The 22,482-nt window shown below is 46.6% G+C and overlaps 1 protein-coding gene across 2 annotated transcripts; it reads right to left on the bottom strand.

The window, feature by feature from the left end:
- Window positions 1-2,569: 2,569 nt before the first annotated feature.
- Window positions 2,570-21,276, bottom strand: LOC137783964 (zinc finger and BTB domain-containing protein 7C). 2 transcript variants are annotated; one of them, XM_068574329.1, is made up of 4 exons: window positions 21,141-21,276; window positions 5,258-6,010; window positions 4,495-5,171; window positions 2,570-4,103 (listed from the first exon to the last, which is right to left on the bottom strand). In XM_068574329.1, the coding sequence occupies exons 2-4, from the start codon at window positions 5,990-5,992 to the stop codon at window positions 3,503-3,505; spliced, it is 2,013 nt and encodes a 670-aa protein (XP_068430430.1). In that variant the 5' UTR covers window positions 5,993-6,010; window positions 21,141-21,276; the 3' UTR covers window positions 2,570-3,502. The 2 variants fall into 2 exon arrangements, with proteins under 2 accessions (XP_068430430.1, XP_068430429.1); XM_068574328.1 differs by lacking the exon at window positions 21,141-21,276 and adding an exon at window positions 11,840-12,242.
- Between the last annotated feature and the right edge of the window lie 1,206 nt (window positions 21,277-22,482).

Raw genomic sequence — 22,482 nt, 5'->3', positions numbered from 1 at the left:
TATCACCGCAGGCCTTTTGTTTTATGTCCTCAGTTGATCTTCACAGACTCTCGCCAGCATTTCAACATAAGAAAAGAAAGACACACATCATCTTCCACTGCTACACATATTATGGGACTTTTTTTTTCTTCTTCGAAATCTGAAGGAAAATGACTTCTTGTCACTTTAAAGTTAGACTTAAATCTCTAGCGCCCCCCAGAGGAGAAAAGCCATATCAGAGGACGGAAGGGGCGTTTCAAACAGTGAGGTTGTCTCATGAGCCTCCGGGTGGGAAACCATTTAAAACGGTTAAAAACGTCAGCAGCTGCGGTTTTTACGTTTTTATGTTGTGTGTGTGTCACTTCAACATCAGTCTTAGACATTTTGTGTGTTTATTATTTGTCACACAGCGTATATTCAGAGACAAACACATCATTGTGGATGAGGAGACCTCAACAGGGCCGGTTTCAGTACCCGCTGTCCTCCACTAGAGGTCAGGGCAGAGAAACAGACGAGCTCAGTGTGAAGCACGAACTATGAAATTATCACTTTAAGTCATGAAAACAAGAGCGTTGTAACAAAACGTGGTTAAAAAAAACCTCTTTTCAACCTGTTTTGTGGTGACATGCAGTTATAAGACGACAAAAAAAGAACAGAGCTGATGTTTTGATCAATACTATAAAATATGAAGGTAGGTTTGATCAGACAGGACTGAATGAGTCGTAATCATGAATTATTATTTTGTTCCATTCATACAGCTCTCATTGACACATTATGCATGTGTTGCTCTTTCCACTAATTACTTTGGTTTTAATTTCCTTAAACTGGATCATTTAATAACTAATCAGAACTTCTTAAAAGCCATTGTTGATATAATTAGTCGTAGTTATTAGTCTGCAGGTTATTGTTATTATTTGGGACACATATGTATTTCATATATACTCTTTGTGGCCTCAGCGGGGATGTCTGCCGTTGTGCGATCTCACATTACAGTAAATACATAATAACATCCACCTCTCCGCCTCCAGCTGAGGATCCTTCTGTGGTTTTCTTTGTGTGGGTGTGAACTAATGCAACACAGCGGCAGGTAGTGGACCCACTTCACTTTTTAACATCTACGTTGTTGTGTAACTTCAAGTTCACAAGTGTCTCCGACAGTCTTGCCTCTTACAATGATATATATATATATATATATATTTTATATTCATGCAATTCAAATGTAGAATAGGAAGCCAATGAGATCCCACCACTGAAATGTGCTTAAGAAGCTAAATATGTTCATTTAATTTGGTAATATTCACCCATAAAGGCCTAAATAACCACCTACCGTGCTCAGTGACTGCTGTTTACAGGCCGGTCATCTCAAATGGACATCATGTGGAACTCCTCGGCACCAAATGGATCATGAATGGCACAGCTTTTGATTCATGCAGTCAGGAATGAATGTAGTGCAGGATTTTATATTCATTTATTGTGTCAATGTTCATGTTTTCTGCTGCTTTCTACATATTTTCTAGTTGAGCTTTGCAGATTTGAAAGCCCTGAATGCTGAGGAGTGTGGCAGAGGTCCGTGTTATCTACTTATAGAGATGAACATTGAATAAATAAATACATATCAATGACTCTCACATTGATGAGTCATGCTAAAATATGCTGCATGAAAATAAAGAAAATGACTCACCAGTTGATTTACATCATTTTGTAGGAGTAGCGCAGCTTATGGGAAATACAAACATTTCCCAAAAAATCGACACATCCAACAAACCGATGGGTTAAATTTGACCCAATTTGGTTTAATATAGCGCTGACTCGATAACCACGGGCAGAAAACCTCTTGGTCAGTTAGAACCAAGACAATGTGGGTTATTTTATATTATTTACCCAAACTGAAGTATGGAATAGTCGCAAACTGGTGATTTGTAATGTAATTGTCTAGATATAATATATTGCATCTCCTCCACGACCTCACTGACAATAGATTTTCTTGCTCTTGGTCTCAACCATCACTAAATGTAACCTCAACCACGGACCTTTAAACCAAGACTCGGCCTCGACGCCTCGGAGAAGTAAAAGCGACCGAATCCTCACAAAGATAGAACTATACACATAAACATGCACACGCACGCACACAATTTGCACTTTTTCGAAACAAAATACTCCCAAAGAAGAGCGAAGTTCAACATTTAGTGTCTTTATAAAACAGATTTGCAAAATATAGCCAAGGCTCATTCATTTAAATATGCATAAATAGCAAGAAAATACTTTCCCATTTCAATTCAAATATTTTTTTTTTTACTTCTTTATACACAAATCAGAGATGGACATTATATGAAAAAAACGGGGCTGAAACCCTGTTGATTTGTTGCAGCAGAGAAAACACAAGCTTACTGTAGAGCTGAAGCGACACGTCAGAAATATACATCCTCTGGAGACACATATTCATAAACATTACAACAAAGTCGTATTCAAGTCTGTGAAATAGCAAAGTACACATCTTTGGATGGGTGCCTTTTAAGATCTATATATATATATATATATATATATATATATATATATATATATATATATATATATATATATTACATCAGCAACGTAACCGTAATCAACAACACCATGGCCAAGAGGTTTGTGTCTATGTACAATAGTGCAGACGAGGAGTTAAATCAGAACAAGGCAGTGAAAGGCTAATAACACGTTATCAAATGTCCTGATTTATTAGACTTCAAGTGGGTTCCCTTTGTTTTGGAATATCATTAAATAACAAAGCCAGGATCAAACATACTCACAGGACATGTGCCAGACTACGCCCTGCTCCAATAAACCGTTTTTATGTTGTTTTTTAATTTTTTTTAAAGCACTGGTCCTTTTTTTAACACTTAAAACACAACTATTTAAAATAAAATCAGTGTGATTTGTATATATAAATGTATTGAAATCATATTGTATTAATTATTTTCCCTTTTTGTTATGAGACTGAAATGTTATGAAAACCTTTTTCGACAATTAACGTTGAAATATTTTTTGTCCACTGTCTTTTATTTTACATTCATCATAGTCACCAATTCAGCATTGTATTAATTGCAATAGGTCCTCCTCTGATTCTTATATTTTACTGCATTCAAATACTTTTCAGAATAAAAGCCTCTGTGCATTGTACTTCAGAGGACTTTTGTGTTGTGTTGTTTCAGAATTAACAGCATTTTAGACAACCATGTGGCTAAATAACACAAATATTACTCATAACAGCGTTTCCCTCATTCGCAGTGTCAAACTGTTTGCCTCCTCTTAATTGCTCAACACATTTGTAAACCGTTTTTGAACATGACATCTTTAAAAATATGCAATTAGACTTTGTCTGACCATCAAAAAAAAAAAAAAGAAGAAGTCTGTTTTACGACTGCGACTCAGCAGGCTTCAAAAGATTCACTGATCTCACTGTCACTTTCTAAAAAAAAGTGCTTTCAGCTCCCAACAGACACAAGAGACTTTCTTTTCTCGTGTCTTTTGTGTTTTTGACCTCGGTTCATTTGGCCGGCTCCGGGATGGGCGGAGCGCGCTCCAGTCTCATGGTCCAGGGGTCGGAGGTCGCGGCGTAGAACGGCGAGTGGCTGAGCACTTCTTCTCCCGCCAAGGCGAAGGCAAACACTCCCCTCTGCCTCGCGGCGCCCGCCTTCTCCTCCTCAGCGCCGCGCTTGCCCTCGGCTCGCCGGTCCTCCCTGCCGCCTCGGCCGGCGCCCGGACCCCTGCTGCCGAGCACGCCCTCGAGTCCGTGGCTCTTGACTCCCTGGTAGGCCGGGCCTAACCCGTTCTCCTCGAAGCGGTTGGGGGCGGCGGCGGCGGGGGGGCACAGGAAGCCGCCGGCGGGCGTGGACCGCCAGGCGGCCGGTTTCCTGCCTCGCCTGGGGCGCGAGATGCGGCAGCTCTGCCTCTTGATGTGTCGGTGCAGGTGGTCGGACCGCGTGAAGCTCTTGTAGCAGTGCTCGCACTGGTACGGCCGGACGCCCGTGTGGATGCGCAGGTGGTTCTTCAGGTCGTAGTTGTGGACGAACTTGGAGTTGCAGTGGAGGCAGATGTAGGGCCGCTCGCCCGTGTGCTTCCTCATGTGGATCTTCAGTTTGTCTTGTCTGAGGAAAGAGCAAAACCACATGTTGTTATACGTCGTGTGAAACACGAAGGAAAGGTTGACGCAAACTTTACAACATTTTTTTCTGTCGCACATGCAAGTGAGTTTAAAAACAAACGGTTCAGATGATTTGTCTCCACATTAAAGGTGGAAAATATGCCACAGCGGGAGGATGTTGGCGAGTGACATATCACCAAAGCGAAGAAACCAGCGGAGGGGGCTTTCCACTCTGAGCTCTTTGATATTCAGATTTGGTGAAAACACATTAACCTCAGTCAAAAGAGCATGGGGTACTTTTTCCGTTCAGCAGTGCTGTTTGTCATAACCCAGCGCTTTGAAGTCACACAGAAAGATCTCAAGATGATGTGATGACGATCTGCTGCTTCACATACCTGGTGAATCGAACTTCACAGATAGTGCACATGTAGGGTTTCTCCCCCGTGTGTGTCCTCATGTGTCGCGGCAGTTTCCCCGCCCCTTGGATGACCTTGTTGCAGATCGGACACTGCTGCGACGCCTTGGGCTTCATCTTCCTCTCCTCCTCCAGCTGCCAGGGAGGGAACAGCGCCCCCAGGTGGGACGCCGAGCTCAGGAAGCTCAGGTACGAGCGGAAGTCGGCCTCGTCCTTAATCGGACCCAGGGCGTGCGCGTCCGGCGTCGCCGCCGACCCGGCGTGCGCGGCGCCGCCGAGGCCCGAGCCGACGAACTCCTTCAGGAAGTCGCCGTGGAGCAGACTGATGGGGAGTTCCTCTTTCATCTCCTCCTTGATGAGGCCTCTCTTCGCCGCCAGATCGAGCGGCCTCGAGGCGTCGAGCGGCGCCGCGGCGGGGAAGGCGTGAGGGAGCCTGGCTTGCTGCGGACCCCCCGCGTGGAGATGTTGGTGGTGGCCGGGGTCCAGGAGCTGCTTGGGGAAGCTCGGGAACTCGGCGGCCCACATGGAGGGGTAGAAACCTGGCAGGAGAGGAGAGAAGCTGGCCCTCCTGTCCAGCGTTGACATCCGGGGGTAGAGACCCTCCTGGAGGAGAGACTCGATGGAGAAATCCTTCAGGGCCCGACTCTCCATACTCTCCTGCAACACAACACGGCACCATCAGCCTTTCGAACTTTTTGGACACGGGAAGGGACAGAAACGTAAAGGAGTGTTCGGTGAAGTACCTGTTTGCCCCTCATGGCGCCTGGAGACTGCGAGCGCGGCGACCCTCTGCGCAGGTCAAACTGCTGCTGGTACTTGGAGGTGCCGGGCGGCGGCGAGTCCTCCGTCCCCGGCGGCGTGCGCTCGCCCCTGCTCTCCGACGTCTGCAGCGACCCCTCGCTGACGTCGTCCTCCTCGTCCTCCTGCTCGTCCTTCCTCGAGCCCTCGTCCTCCTCCTCCTCCTCCTCGTCCTCCTCTTCCTCCTCCTCGTCCTCCTCTTCCTCCTCTCCCTCCTCCGCTCTCCCTACTCCGCCGCCGCCTCCGCCTCCACCGCCGCTGTCCATGATCTCCAGGCACACGTTGACGATGCAGGGGATCTCCAGCATCCGAGCCGCGTTCAGGATGTCCTTGACGTTGGACGCCGTCACCGTCAGAGTGGACGTGTAGGCGAACTCCAGGATGGCGGTGAGGGGATCCGGCGCCACAAAGTCGATTTCGTACACCGCCGCCGCCGCGTGATGGTGATCCCCGCCGCCGCCGCCGCCGCCGCCGTCGGTGACCACCGTGAAGAGCTTCTTGAAGTACTGGCTGCAGGCGGCCAGGACGGAGCGGTGGGTGCGGTACTCCTGGTCGCGGACGATGAGGACGACGTCGCAGAGCAGCCCCTGGCGCCGCTGCTCGTTGAGGCTGCAGAGGACGTCGCTGCTGTGGTTCGGGAAGGGGATCCCAATCAGGTCCTCTTCTCGGTGATGAACCATTGTCCTCGCCGGTGTTCTCTGTGGATGGAAGGCAATCACAGTGAGACGTTCGGTGACACGGGAAGGAGGAAAGGCCAAACTGAAAAAGACATCATTCTGCGGGAGCAACATGTTGCTCTCCAAGCCTCCATTAATCCTCACTATTTTAATTTTACTAATAGTCCCGTCTTTAGTGGTGTGTGTAACGTTATAAATCCCTGGTAATCTTTCAGAAGCCTGGAAGGTCATTTAACAACAACAGTTTTGAAGGTTTTTTAGAGAATCCTTCAATACGTTTTAGTCTATCTGGATGAAATAATATTCAGCCAAAAAATAAATACATCTTTCATACATTTTTATAGAATCTATTTTATTTCTGGTACACCCCAAACGATATGACAGCGCTATAGACATTACTACAGATAATACGCTTTGAAATGTGCATTGTACGACGTGTTCTCAGGTCAGGCTTTGAAAAAAAAAAATAGGAGAAATGTCACAAAGGTCTCTGCTTGAAAAATATACAACAAAAAAAAGTTCTTATTATGCTGCTGATTGAACGTTTTACAGCGATCCCTTTGACAATTTTCTTTGATTGCCTGTTGCCAGGTGATACCACAGTAATTTTCACAATGAAAATCCACACGGACGAGTGTTATAAACATATAGTTATCACAGCGAGGAAGCGGCACTTCGTTTTGTTGCGGTGATTCTCTTGAGGCAATGACGAGGGCACGTTAAAGCAAATAATGAAGCGGTTCATTGTGCTAAAACATTGATTTTAAGAAGTGCGCTAGTAGTGTCAAGATCTCTTTGTCACTGACAACAAGCGGCATCCTTCATGAGATGAAGGATTTTAAGGAAAGTGTGGACATTTGAGGAGATGGAGGCTTCTGAGCAAAGCCGATATTGTGAACCACAACAATGAGTGACAGTCTCGCTTTATTAAAATATACTGTAGGCAAGCTTGTTTGTGTGCCATCTGTGCAGAAAAGGCAACAAGCCGTCTCATTTCCAACAAACATCACATCTTGTAATATTTATTCTTGAATGTGCTGTCACGATTTTGTGTTTTGCGAGTTAGGGAAACCCATCATCTCGATAACACATTTAAGCGGAGTTGACTTTTTTTCCTCGCGACGATATTTTTCTGCTGCCGTTTCTGTTCCGACACTTGAGTAATAAGTGTGTGAGAGTTTCTGCGATAAAGTGTGTGACAGTCGTCTCTCTTGTGTGTCTCCACCAGATACGAGCACGATGCAAGCCGATACCTTCATCTGAACAATGCCGCGTGCGATTGGGATGTGGTGAGAAACGAAGAGAACGCCAAAAGAGGTCAGATTGTACTCTAGATACTGTATCCTGTCTAAACGCTTACTTCTGCACTCTCCTCTTTCGCTCTCTCTTTTTCTGTGATATTGTTTGCGCTTGAGAAATCTCTGTCCACTTTTTTTTTCTTCTATGAAACCCTCATTCCACAGCTGCCTGAGTTCCTACCTGTTGATTCACTGTGCTGTTGTTTACAGTTACGGATGATAAAAAAAAACCCTCCGCTGGCCGGGCGCTCGTTCATTCACGTCTATGAATAGTCGCCCAAAGTCAGCCGTCCACACACTTGGTGGTCACTGGAGGCATGCGTAGATAAATACTTTGAAGCGGGCCCTCTCGCCACAACTGCATTGTTGACTGGCTCTAAATGGGCCAAGGCTGAAGCCAGACACACACACACACACACACACACACACACACACACACACACACACACACTTCACTTCACTGAATTTGAAGTAGTAATGGTGGGGTCCAGCCTTTTGGACCCCACAATATTCTTGGACCCCACACTATGACTATGCTTCCATCCCTCGGGCCACACAATATACTAAAGACACACACACACACACACACTTGTGTTTGTGCTGCAAGGGATCACACCAGAGAATGATTTTTTTCTTCTTCTTCTTTCTGAAAATCCCTTAGTTCACCTGCAGGTATACAACTTGGATACCAATCTTACATAGTTTATTCTTGTCCATCTTGTTGCTAGGTAACTGTTGCTATGTTCATGCCATTGATGCAGCGTGGTCATAATTAAAATGTCTATAGAGGGGGTGGCGGTATAGGATATAGGCCCACAGACCTACTGCGTAGAGCTACTGTACCTCAAACTCCTCCGCTGGGAAAACTGGAACTCAAGAGTAGCAGAGAAAGTAGCCAGCGGATGGAGTTATGTATTTTAAATAGAACATAATGAATAATGAACCGAAAAGGGAAGTCTATCCGTGTTGAGGTTCATAATGGAGTCCTGTGCTAAACGCTCAGGTAACACATGCCACGCCGTGGGGAGCGATGTCCGTTTTCTGTCATATTTCACACCACAACACACATAAAAGTCGTAGCCTGGGAAGAAGGTGGAAGGATCGCCTGTGAGAGAGTAAGGGAGAGGATCGGATGGCCCTAAAAGTTCCCTAACAGGTTGCACAAACACCAGCCGAGGGGCCCCTCCCTGTAACAGCCTGCCAAGGCAAACAATAGTGCAGCGCTTGGAACAACACTGAGTGGATAAGAGGGAGAGAAAAAAAGAGTCAGACTGGGAGGGCTCGGCGAAACCCGCCGTCATGCGTTTGCTCTCGATCCATCCCACCCACTCCTGGAACTATGAGGCACGTGCTGCTGTTGCTGTTTGTTCGCCTGGTGCCCCGGCGAGCGCCACTCCCCTCGGTTCCCACTGTTTGCCCGCCGCTAGCTAGCGCTAGCCCTTAGCGGCCGGCCCCCTAATTACAACGTGGAGAGGATCTAAGGAGGATGTGCCACATAGACAGGGAGGGGAGGAGGGCACCGCTTTCCCACCACAAGGTCCTGGAGCGACATTTCATCAGCACAAACAGCCTTAACCCTTCACTCCCCCCACCCCACCCACCCCACCCACCCCACCCGACGGAGCAGCCAGGGTGGGGACGCCTTGTGAAAGGACTCTGATAATTACTGTTGAAGTCATTTGCCTCCTTATCCATCTTACTCTTCCAGTAAAGTCAAGGAAGGACAAAGCTCACTCGCAGTGTCCGCCTATGACAACCTGCCGCCATCAGGGGACTGAATAAATAGGCAGAATCGTATTTTGTGGCAGCCATCGTCAGCTGTTTTCACCTGTCTCTCTGTTCCTCGCACGCGCTTCACAGAATTAACTTACTTCACAGGAATTTCAGTTCCACACGTGAAACCTCTTCATACCTCAGCCTCAGCTCAATTATTAAACTGACCTCTAATGGACAGTCTTGCCTTTCTTGTCCCGTCTCTCTCCTTCCGCCCGGCCACGTCTCCTCTCACGCCTCACTTAGTCACTAACACTTTCAACTCAGCACTCCCACCCCAAATGATGTGTCACCTCCAATCAGCGTCGTTTTTCTCCCGAGAACTTCATCTGCTTTCCGGGATCTGACCACCACCACCACCACCACCTTTACCACCTCCTAATCATTCTCCTCTTCCTCCTCCTCCTCCTCCTCCTCTCTGTCCCTGTTGCAGCTGTATCATCATTATGCCCTCGAGTAGAACGGCTAACTTGTCCCCAGCCCTGACCGCTCAGGCCACAAATCAGCAGCTAATGTCCATCTCAACCCTTGTCACGGGCAGACACTCATTTGGCCTGTAAGCTACAACACCCGGGCCGAGTTTATCCCTGTCAGCCCCGTGTGTCCACCTGACCCACATGCTAAATCACCAGCAGCCAAAGTTTACCCCTGTCACCAACTGCCCATAGCAAACACCTGCTGGACCACGGTCGCAGATGGACAATAATGTATATTATTGACAGGCCCTTATTAGTCGAAGACATTGATTTGACCTACTGTGTGAGCTAGTCCATTATCAGCAGTACAAGACTGCACCTGCTTCACCTCCCTGGTTGGGGTTTTAAATGACAATTGTCTGGAGCCTACAGGCGGCACAGGGGGAGTTTTAAAATGCTTAATTGCTGTCAACCTGAGCCGATGAACAACATATGATGCCACTTACACAAACTGGGGTTGTGTCTTCATCTTCACCGTAATGATGAAATGTCTGCGCCAAATTTGAGCATTTAGCTGCAGAAGTTTTGCCCAAAAGTTGAGGATGGCTTGAAACTTACTCATTGGAAGTTTTCACAGAGTTCGGTGAACATTTATTCCACATTTAAACTCTTGTAAAACATATGATTGTGCTGTCATACATATTATTAAATATTCATCGCAATTACTTTTTTTACAAAAATTAGCCGGCAATTGCAAAATAATACGTGGCACCTTAAATCTCCCTTTAAATAACACAGATTCTTGTTAAAATATGTCTCAATAAATGAATTATTCAATGTAATTGTTAATGCTGTTACTTCAGCAAATAATCTACAATGTCTGTCTGTAATTAACACTAAAGTTGCATGTATTATCAGTGCGATACAGTGAAATATTGGAAGAAAACAATGTGGTCTAAAGAGATCTGGAGGCCAATTTAACTCTGTCGGCTCCTGAAAGAGCCGCTCGCACTCGACGTCATCTCGGAGCCTTCAGGGGAGCCCTCAGCATCACACCATTAGCCCCAAAGTAAACACAAGTTTATGGTCCGCTGCTGAATGTCGGTTCACTGGTTAAGGATGCTGCTCCGAGACTTTTTTTTTTTGCTGTGTGAAGGACAGATTTTATTTTTGTTTCTCCATCACCTTAAGTTTGGCTTGACGTCCAGAGACTTTGAGACAATATATTTTCTAAATCAGTGATAATATGTCAGTTTTATAATCAAGCCGTGTTTAAAATAAAATAAAAAAGTGAATGAACAAAAGTAATACGCCTTCATGAAACACTGGCAGTGGCCGGTTACAACTAACTGGAGCTCATGATGATGATCCGCTGAACTTATTGGTACGACATTGATCTATAATTCATTTATTATCTTGCAGAGCAGGTGTCTAACTTAAGGTGCTCTTTCAAAGTGATTTAATAAATATCCCAGTGTTTGACACAATGCAAAATGCAGAACCCTTAATACACATTTTTACATGCAGCTTCATTTCTTGTATTTTTTCCCCCCTCTCACACTAAATTGTACACATTTTTAACAATTGTCGTGCTCATAAATTCAATAGAACAAATCTAAATAGATGAAGGACAATCAAAAACTGGTTAACAAGTGTGATGATGACACTGGTCGTGGGATTTTGTAACTGCGTGAGGTAAGAGGTCCATAAGCTGACTAACAACACGTCTGTTGTAAACAGTAATTTACAGCTCAGTCTCAAATCCATAACATGTTTTTATTTTTTTTCCCACTCACAAACCTCTATCTTTATGAATTACCTGAGTATTTATTTTGGATTCAAAGGAGGATGTCGTATAGATATGGAATATCTAAAAGTGCAATGTATAATTACTGTTGGAGACAAAACACATACTTAAGCTCACTTAAACTACTACGTGCGACGCTTCCAAGACGGGCTGTGATGCTATAAACGCTCGTGCTATTTCCAGAATTTTTACGGCACAATATTTACACTACAGCCTAAATGATGACATGAGTCATTAAGTTACTTTATTGACTTGTTTACACCTTGTCAGGCCTTTATGATCTGCAGCTACAACACTCTTTAAATTGGGACACTAAGTGCTGCACGTGTGCTCACTGTAACACAATGCACAAGTGCAAGCTTGTCCTTGCACACACACGCGGACTCTGAAACAATGAGACAAATGATTGTGAACATGCACGCACGCACACACACACACACACAGACACACACACACACACCCTTTGAGCGTGCTCCAAAACTCTGGCTTCCACATAAATTCACACATGTCTTGATACGTTTGCCAGCATTCCTCAGCGTTCAGCGCCGTCACCTACCGTGCCTTCAGTGTCTTGATTCCCCTCACGTGTCTTTGTATTTCCAGGCTACGAAGAGGCTCTGTTGCTCCTCGCGTGACCTCTCAGCATTGCCCTTTTTTAATTGAATCACAGCTGCCTCTCTCTCTTTGGCCGGTCTGTCAATCAGTCAGCCGAGGGCGATCACTCCATTCACAGGCTCCCCACACCGGCCACGGATGCCCATTCACAAAAATACATTAAAACACACACACACACACACACACACACACCCGAGGAGGAATATCCAATGGCGAGAAGCTCAAGCGCGCAACAGAGGAGAGCTGAGTGTGATTCTTGGGTCTGTCTGTGTAGCAGAGTGGCTGCTGTGGAGTTCAGAGTCAGGCTCACTGTTGTGTGTGGCTCGTGTAGGACGAGCGAGAGAGTGAGAGGAAGGGAGGGAGGGCAGCAGCACTGCGCTGTGGAGATGTCGCACCACTAGTTTTTATAGCAGGGTGGGTAGCTGGAAGATAATAATACCCCATCCTCCTCCACAACACAAGTTTAAGCGCACTGTGTAATAAGCCCATGGCGCAGACACCCTCTGATTTAGGTCAGACAAAATGAATTTTTAGTTAGTGTTAGAGTGGATTTTGGGTATGAAGGGACCGGGGCAAAGAAACTCAAAGGGGTTGTTTAGAGAGACTGAGGGAGGGTAAAAAAAAAAATTTAAAAAAAAAAGGAAAGGAGGGAGTGAGGGAAAAGTTGGGAAACTATTTTGTGCACCTCTTTTGGTTAGTCTCAAGCTGAGAAGAAGAATTGTAGAGGACTAAAAGTAGTCACTAAGAGTCAGCTGCAACTCAGAGCCAGTTTCTCTGTTACACCTGTTTAAAGTAGAGTCCTCCTATTCGCTATTACTTGAAGGAAGTTGCAGCCAAAAGCTAATTTCGTACTCGAAGGTGTACTCTTTGTGTTCAGACTGTGAAGGGTTAAAGACGATGAGGTGTAGCCCCCATAAACACTCAGTCACAACAGACTAATTACTGAAGAAACATGAACACACTTCAGCCCTGTGGCACCCTGCTGTCACAAACCTATAAAACCGGCTGACTCAGTCAATGGGGGGAAATATGACAGAAGACAATATCTGAACCACCAAAAAATACCACAATCTGTTGCCAGACGTATGTTCCTTTGTGTAGAGAGGTTGTTTTTTAAAAAAAAAATGTTTAAAGTAGGTTTCAAAAGCCAGGTTGAAGAGACCAGAAGGCCAACGTCAGAGTCCTGTTTTGAGTCAGAGAGTCGCCGAAGCAGAGTAACAGTTGGCGAGCACGCCACCACCTCGACACGGAGGAGGCGGACGTGTGTGCAGAAAGGTGTAGAAATAAGCCATTCTGTAAAGACTTCCCTCCAGAAGAGAGCGCCTGTTTAGCAGGTGATGGGGTCAATATTTAAACGTCGAGAAAAAAAGTGGAGAGAGTTGACTGTGACACGTTCACGGCAACAAAAGCTGATGGCACAGATCACGGGCTGCAGTGTGTCATGACATCGCTCATTCAAAGGATCTGAAAACAGCTGTTGGGTTTTCCTGTGTGACATCATTAAACCACGCCCCTTCTGGATTCATTTTTATTCAATTAAGTTCACTGACAGCAGGAAGGCTTCGCCGCCCGCTGCATAAATATGCAAGTAGTCTGTGAGATCTTCCATCTTGGAAGCGATGACACAGCCTAACACCCGTCTCATCCAAAAGAGGCACTCAATTGAGCAGCTAGCTAGCAGCTAGCTGTTAGCAACCTGAGACAACGCGCACCTGTAGTGAGTGAGTTGAATGCAAATATTTCCCCCCGTGCTGTGGAGGAAATTAGCCATGAGGACCAAAAAAGTTTGTTGTCCAAAGCTGCAAACATGTTATTATTTCTGCCTTAAAGTTGAGCATCTAAACATGGAGGTTTGATGGCGATCGAGTACATTTTGGAGAGAGCCTCATAAAGCCGTTTAAAAAAACTGCAGTTTTTGCCACTTCCTAGTTGGCATCATTTTTCAGAACCGGAGGTTGCGGCTTGTGTTTATTTTACTTTTAAGGAAGTCTATGTTTTGTCCGACAGACCTAAAAACAAAACAGTGGCACATACGATAACTAAATTTAATTATCTGACATACAATTAAGAACAAATCCTCGCATCGTCTCCTTCACAAAGGTAGAAAAAGCAGTCAGTTATTGTTTCCTCCATGGCTACTGAACCTTCAAATCCACTAAAATATGTCTGACCGAATCATCTAAATCCTAACAGTCAGACAGGGAAAGCAGTCAACTTGTGTTGAGTTAACCTCCACAAACAAGGAGACATCCTCGTGTACATCAGACTGCTATGCCCACTTCCCTTTGAGGAAAACATGGACGAAAGCAAACCACAGCCCATGCCCTGGTGGTTTACATTGTTTTGTACAGGGTGAAAGCTGAGGCCAGCTCACATTGGCATCTCGTATATATAAACAGGGTTAGCCACTAACTGCTAGCAGGCCGGCCAGACGGCCAGAAAAACAACATTCGCCATCGCATAAGATCGGCTATCTATTCTCAACGCGGCCCAGTGTAAGTAGCACCTGCGTGCTCGGCTTTGTTCTGAACTCTGCAAACTGGGCCAGACGTGCAAAACGTTGAATACTCTCTTCTGCTTTGCTTCAATGTACACGCGGTGCACAGAGCGGCAGATGTACGTGCAATGAATCCGTTATATTGTCGTGAATGAACAAGAAGAATGATGTTTTGTGTTTTCTGCCGCCTGTCATCATCGGGCTAAGTGACGTTTCCTTTCCGCCCTCTGTCCTTTGAGAGTGTGAGGCTTCACCAAGACGTGGTGAGCTAACAGTCACAAAACAAGACGGGACCGAACGGGGGCCGAGTGAGAGTCATCTGTTTTGTCTGTCCGTCTGTCTGGCGTCTCAACATACCTGTTTACTGCCACCTGCTGCGCCCAGCACGACACATGTACCAGGGCACCAGATTGGCACTTTGCAGGGGGGGGCGGGCGGGGGTGTGAAGCATCATCACACGAGGTTGACATCACGGTGACTTTGATGCTGTGCAATATCATAAGCAGTAAGAAGCCGGACTTTATTGTAGCGGCAATGCAGCCACACACCACGCTCATTTGCATGTTTCAGTGAATCGAAAGTCTCCCTCGCAGGCTTCTGTCATTATAAATGTGGTCGCCTGAACGTTAAGACGAATTACACCCTTCATGCTGATTAATGCTGGTAATATTAGCTGTCATAGATTATCTTTGACTACTTAAATATGGGGGTGCGACCGGTAAAATCCGCTGTTTTGTTCCAGGAAGTGGCACAAAACGACGATGTTGATCACGTGACGCAGCCCTCGAGTGGTCGTGGTAATGGCGACTCAAGCAAAGAAGTCTGCGTCGGCAGGAAGTGGGGTCGGGTGAAAACAGCTCGTTGAGAGGTAATGAAAAACACAATGTTTTTTTGATTATACACTCAAGAAAACACATTTATTTCCACCAGTAGATTCCCCTCAAGGCTACACACTCGACCTTTAACCTTAATAACAAAGTCATTTTAACCCAAACCATAATCTTTCCCATTTTTTTGGGTTCTGAAACCTAACAATAGTGTTTTTTAGAAACAAATGACACGCTCTGTTGTTTAATTTGGATGAAATGTTGGGATAACTGCCCACATTTTGTCTCGGGATTCGTCTCTTGCAAGGCGTTCTCATTGTTCCATTAGCTTGAACACATCAGAAGTAGTAAAACAAAATTTAAAAAAAATCCTGAGAGAGAGTTCCCAACTGGTTTTAAATCGTGATGGCGAAACAAGGTGGAAAAAGAACCAGTAATGAGTAACAGATAAGCACAAACCCCTTCACCCGGCTGTATCGCCGCCCAGGTGTGGCCTGGTGTGGGAGAGAAGCAGGAAAGGGAGGCAATCATCCCCCAACAGTCTGGAGATAGAGCATCGAGCAGCAGCCTCCCTGGGCTACACCCCCTGTCTCCAGTCCAAGGACGGAGACAGGCACACACACACACACACACACACACACACACACACACACACACACACACACTCAGATGCAATGTTGCCTTAAACACAAAGGGAGGCAGGCATGTGTGAAACACGTCGTACGCTCTGCCTCGCTCAATCACAGAGACACACACCTATCTGTCAGGTCATTAGGACTCACCTTGGAGCATGCCAGGCAGGTGAGTGAGGTGAGTGAGGTGAGTGAGGTGGGTGAGGTGAGTGAGGTGAGTGAGGTGAGTGAGGTGAGGGCGTTTCCTTTCTCCCGACCCGTCCGTTTGCGCTTCAACTTTTCTCAAGTTTCGTCAGCTTTTCAATCACCCTAATCAGAATCGGAGCGTTGCCAGAAGGGAGGTTGGATACACAAGCTGCACGGAGTTACAGTGTTTCGCAGGTGGCCGCGATGAACTCGCCGCTGAGGGCGAGAGCATAGTGGGAATGTATGTGGGGATGTTTGCGGGAGACAAATTATTTCTTTGTGTTTCAGGACAATTTTACGACAATTTTACTCGTACGTTTTGTTTGCAGTTCCCGAGAATTTTTTTTCTCGGAAACTGCAAACAAAATGTACGAGTAGTCGAACCTCCAAGACACCACTTTTTAGTATTGTGTTTGATTTGCTTGTTGCGAATGTGTGTGTGTGTGTGTGTGTGTGTGTGTGTGTGTGCGTGTGTGTGTGTGTGTGTTGGGAGGGTCGTGGGGTGAATGAGGACAACTTCTTGTGGTGATAACGAGAAGGAGGCCAGCCTTGGCGGGACAGCCTCTGTCTGCCCCCAGGTGTGTGTGTGTGTGTGTGTGTGTGTGTGTGTGTGTGTGTATGCCTGTTTGTGTGTGTGCGAGCATGTGTATGTGTGTGTGTCAGCAGGAGAGCCCTCGGGCACTCTGGCACCTCCTAATTAAAACCAGTCAGGCTGCAGGGCAGGGGAGACAGATGCCTGTCATGGCTTACACACACACACACACACACACACACACACACACACACACACACACACACACACACACACACTCTTCCACATGCACGACGTGGTGGACCACATTCGACCACATGCACACTCACAAATACACAAGTGTGATGCGCAGGTCAGCTATTTTTGGACTCGCACCCAATCTCATCCCACCCACTCAGGTGGCACTCGGGTCACTCGTCTGTCTGGCCCTCGTGACAAAAGAGAAGCCGTAAAATGTTCAGCGGGAACATATTTCATATTAATAAGGCTGCTAACAATCCAAGACACAGAAGACGTTGGCACGCAGGATTGTTGTGTTACCTGACTCGTGTAGAAGTGAGTAATGGCATCCATCACCTTGATGAAACAAATATATATATCTATATATGCGGGTTAAAAAGTCAGTCAATGAGCTTTCTTTAGTTTTATACCTGAAACCAACACGTTCACCAGTGACACACACACACACACACACACACACACACACACACACACACACACACACACACACACACTCTCTCGCATGCAGTCGTGACCCGTCGTGGCTTTCAGATTGACACATCTCTCTTCCTCCCCGGCACAGAATGAGACATAATGGTGCTGAATGTCTGTTACCTGCCGAGTCTGTCACATTTTATCTCTGCCCCCCCCCCCCCCCTCCCCCCCCCATGTACAGCCCAGCGCTGCAGGCCACCACCACGTATAGCACTTAGCAGGCTAACCGCTGTTTGTCTGGGGTAGGTGGGTGGATCAAGGCGCGCTGCTCTTCTTTCCCTCCCAGTGATTAGATAGCATAAGCAGGCCAGCTAGCCTAACCCACACACTCATGTCTCTAAAACCACCATCGGGCCCCGCTTTCCTCTCTCGCTGCCTCTCACACACAGGTGGGTGGACCCACTTATTCAACCCAGATCTTTCTTTTAGACATTATGAAATCGTGCTCTTTTTTTTATTTTATTTTCCTGCCTTCGTCTTTTCTTCTTCATCCAGAACCCTAAATGCTGAATGACGCTCGGCGCTCTGTTTCCTGCAGACCCGTTCTCCAAAGTAGAGCTTTAATTCGGCCGAGCCGAGAGCGGCGTCTCTCTTTGCGCTTGTCACCCGGCTGAGGCCGGTGGGTTGCCAGTGGTTACAGAGGCCTGCGTTTTATTATCGAGGTAACAATCAGGAAACACCCACAAGTTGTGCGTTCGATGCTTCTTTGCACGAGCACAATTGTACACAGATCGTGGCCAAGATGTACAACTAATTGAGATTGACACTGCAGGGGAATACGAAGAAAACACTGGAGAGACCTTTCCACTGTCCTGAAGTCAAGATCATGCTGGTATGACAGGGACAGTCATACTGGGAATTCATATTCAATGAAAAGTTGAAAGTAATTCATGAAATGGTTGAGTCTCTGCCGCTGCTGGTGGGTTGCAACTCAGTTGAAATGACGGGATTTGAATGCAAATGAAGAATTATATAAACACATTCATAATATTTCAAAAGGCTCACAGTAGTTTCTCCTTTGCAGCGAGGTGGGACTTAGGTATGTGAACATCGCCGGTCACTTTATTCAAGATAAATGCTCTGAAGTGATGAAAAGCAGCAGCAGGGACAGAGGGAGGAGGAGAAAAGAAGAGAAAGGTGGAAATGGAGAAATTGTAAGCGGAAAGAAAGTATATAGCATGAAAAGCAGAGAGGTCGCGATCGAGCCGACCTCTGGGAGCGCGAGTGCCCGCCTCCCCGGCTGCTTTGTCGTTCTGAGCCGAGCGCTGTGTGTTTTGTGAGGAGCGCGAAAAAGTACACAAATCCCACAGAAGGAGCTTTTTTGGCAGGGCTCGGGCCTCCCACCCACGGCAGCCTCTTCAAGCCTCCTCCCATCCTCTATTCATCTGTGAGGGGCGGCTTACTCACCCAGCCCAACTCCACACACACACACACACACACACACACACACACACACACACACACACACACACACACACACACACACACACGCAACAAAACCTGGACCTCGGTCCTACGGAGGAGGGCCGACACGCACACACATGCACAAACAGCTACTGGGCCATTGTGTACACACACACACACACACACACACACGCACACACACGCACACGCACACTCGTCAACCTGAATCAAGCGGCGTACTCGAGGGGAGCTGATTGGACGCTTTTGGCGTGGATGAGACTGCGTCTTCGCCGTCCAAACAGGGTTTGAAAAACACTGGTTGAGCACAACTACGACAAGAGGACATCTGTGTCAAAGGAGGTTAAAGTCAGATCGTGTGGACGCTGCTGCACGGCCGTGCCCACGCGCTGTCAGGTGGGAAGAAGGCGTGTGGACTCATTCACTCTGTCAGTCTCGTAACGAACACATTGCAGCGCTTTGCAATTACGAAGCCGCGTCCTCTTTCGCTCGACACGTTCTCGCGTGACTCTTTAGGTGTTTCAATCAAGCGCCTTGGCGCCCTCGCCCACATTTACCCCTCACAGGACGCGCCGGTGTTCAAATGTAAGTTCGGCGCCTTCTCTGCGTTGCGCTGCTGGCTCGTCGTGAGATTGTGCAAACACGAAGGAAATGAGCCTCAGGTAATGTTTGTGAAACATACCGATGGAACAAAAGAGCTGCCGGGATCGGGTTGACTGGAGATAATCCTGCAGACGGAGGGCTCAATCCAGGGTGTGTGAAGAGAGCATAGGTGGTAACTTCTAGCAGACTTCATCCCCAGCTCACTGCCGCCGTGGCAGGAAGAGAGCTCTCCAGGTTCTGCCTTTGTTTCCTTTATTGTATGAGTGATGAAGACTACCATTCGCTGCTGTGACCTCACGGTGCCTGTGTGAGTCATTACTCGTCAGTAGTGTGGTTTACCTGCTGCGACGTTTTCACAGCACGACGAACTGATAGGACTTTTGAATAACTGTCATTAGTTTAACCTTTTAGAAACAGTGCACGAAAGTCCCAGCATGCCCCATTCAGACAAATTTTTGGCATAAAATACAACATTTTTGCATTTTTGAACCAGTTTTCTGACTGAAACTCCTTCCTAACAGGACAAGACTTTGTTTTATTGTGATTGTTGTTGCAGGTTCTGATTCTTTAGGTCCTAATCTTTCCATAAAGGTGTCTTATTGACGCTCCAGGAGGCTTTTTGGGGAATCTGGCTCATATCATGCTGGATGTTCATAGTTCTGATCTAAATATCTTTTAAAAATATTTTTTTTGCAGATATACATTTTGTTCCCAAGACTTTGCTGAACAAATCCACAGTTTTCACAGGTTAATATCAAAGTTTAAACGCGTATCCATTGGCGGTTTCTTTGAAATGGACCTCTAAAGTCCTAAAGCGATGTCATTCTCATTAACAGGAACGAGCAGGACGCTTGACGTCTCACAAATCCTGATACTAACGAGATTCTACTAATCATTCAATTCTAGTGTCTCAGCTTCAACGCTGCGATGGTTTATCTGATGGATGAGCCAGGATGACGGATCACCAGCGTACTCCTAAAGGCCAACAGTTGCTCATGCTATTTCATGTGTGTGTGTGTGTGTGTGAGGGGGGGGGGGTCACAGACAGGAAGAGTAAAAATAATCACATCACACCTCAGCCCCCACATGTGTCGCACAGAGACGCTGAACCTTCTGAATGTTGTCGTCTGAGAATGAAAGTGAATTTTCAAGATGGATTCCCAGAAGGCAGATGCCCCCGTGTGTCAGATAGCTTGTCTCCGCTCTGTCGATTAATTAAAGAGATGGCACACGGTCACATGTTGACTTGCAGCTTCTCGATGGCAGAATTATGCGGATGACAAGGAGGGACTCAGGGATATATATCAACGTGCACAATCACCCATTCATCACGTTCATCGCGCCGCGGCTGTAATAACAAGTCAAAGTGAAAACATGAATCCCGATCAGTCGTTCAATCTGTTCCAGCTTTGTCATGCTTTCGCTTGCTTTCCTCCTCAGTGTTTGCTGTGAAGTGAAAGGGGAGGCTTTCATTGTGAGCACATCTGTTGCAAGACACACACACACACACTAACACACACACACACGCAGGGAAGTTTCTGTACAACGCAGACAACAACTAGATACCTCTCTTTTCCTTCACTGCGTGTCCTATGATAAAAAAAAGTTTGAGACTTTTGGGAACACGGTGCAAGCTGATTCTACAAAAGGTCAAACATCCTTCAGTCTGGTTCTGGCGCTCAGCGGGTGGCCGACAGCTCTCGCACGCTTTTACATTTTCCCCACAACACATCTCTCATTATGGCTTTTCTTTTAGGACATGCGAAGAAGTATCACAAAAAAAAACAGTTAAGAAAGGAGAGAGGAAGCGACAGGAAGATGTTACTGACCTTTTGAAAGAAGAGAAGTTTTGATTTCAGCTCCTCTCCAGCGCCCTGCGTCGCTGTCAGGAAGCTCAGCGCCGTCTCTGCACTGGCAGACTTGTGAAAGTGAGAGCAGGCGAGATAGAGACTCACATTTGCTCTGAAGGTGTGTCGGTGATTTGTAGGAGTGAAAAGGTGCCTTTCCATGAAACGGTTATCTAAGAAACACAACAAAACAAAAAAACTGCTACGCCCACCAACCTCAGCCAACACCCCTCCCTCCCTCGAAAACCAAAAGTATTTAGCAACGTTGCCTCCGAGTCCACCTGTGCTGAGGGGAGGGGAGTGACGCTCGCTGGGCCGAGCCCAAAAACCTGCTGGTGAGCTCGGACTGGCTTGTGTGGTTATGGCAGAGCTGAGCCTTCGGGAACGGAGGACTGAAGGCCGACTCGAGCCCGACGTTTTAGGAGAAAGTGTTCATCAAAGAGTCAAACGGGCCGATGTGCAGCTGCACGACTGCGCTGGCATTTCAAACTCGAGGAAGCGGTTGTTGTTGTAGTATAATGCAGGGTTGAACCAGTGGGTGGGTCTCTGCCTGTGCCAAACAGGAGCTAGAGGGGTTCATATCAGGAATCGAACAAAAGACATATCAGGGGAGAAGTGAAAAGAGTGGAAGAAAAGGTTGTGTGATAGAGCCGGTGGCAGTATCTGAGTGTGTTTAGGCGTGTGTGTGTGTGTGTGTACCAGCCCGTACCGGGCAAGACGTAAGAACCATTGTGCTGCTGTGAAGCCCTTAATGCAGCGTAATGGGAATATAATAAGAGGGTGTAATCAGCGATGTTAGCGCTGCTTGAAGTGTCATGCCGGGTGACTCGAGGGCAGCGTCTCGCGATGCTGAAACATGCCAGAGGAAAGGATGTGGTTTTGTGACATTTGGCCAATATAGCAATACATAATAGTGAAAATATCAACCGTATTATTTAGCAGTGGGAGTGAATGAAGTGTATTTCTTTTCATTTTGAAATGGAAATATGAAAAATAGATTTAAAAAACAATCAAAAATGACTTTAAAGCTTCAGTAAATGCATCAAATTGCAAACTTTGAAGTGTTTTGGCTCCTCATCAACATGTGTGTGAGCGGGGCCTCGACCTCATGTGGCAATGGGCAGGCGGGATGTGATCTCTCATCAGAGGAGGGGCATGTTTGTGCTTCCTTTGCAAACTGTCTTCACACCACGCAGGAAACAAACACAGACGCATGTATTTGGCAGGTTGGTGTGATAAACATCATCTTCACCTGGAGGCTGATGGATCATGGTCTGAACCGTTTAGCCTCTGGTGCACTGCATGTGTACACACACACACACAC

This window comes from Clinocottus analis, unplaced genomic scaffold (assembly GCF_023055335.1).
Source record: "Clinocottus analis isolate CAN_PGR_092001 unplaced genomic scaffold, fCliAna1.0.p SCAF_13, whole genome shotgun sequence".
NCBI lineage: Eukaryota > Metazoa > Chordata > Actinopteri > Perciformes > Cottidae > Clinocottus > Clinocottus analis.
This window is presented reverse-complemented; position numbering and strand designations above follow the sequence as displayed.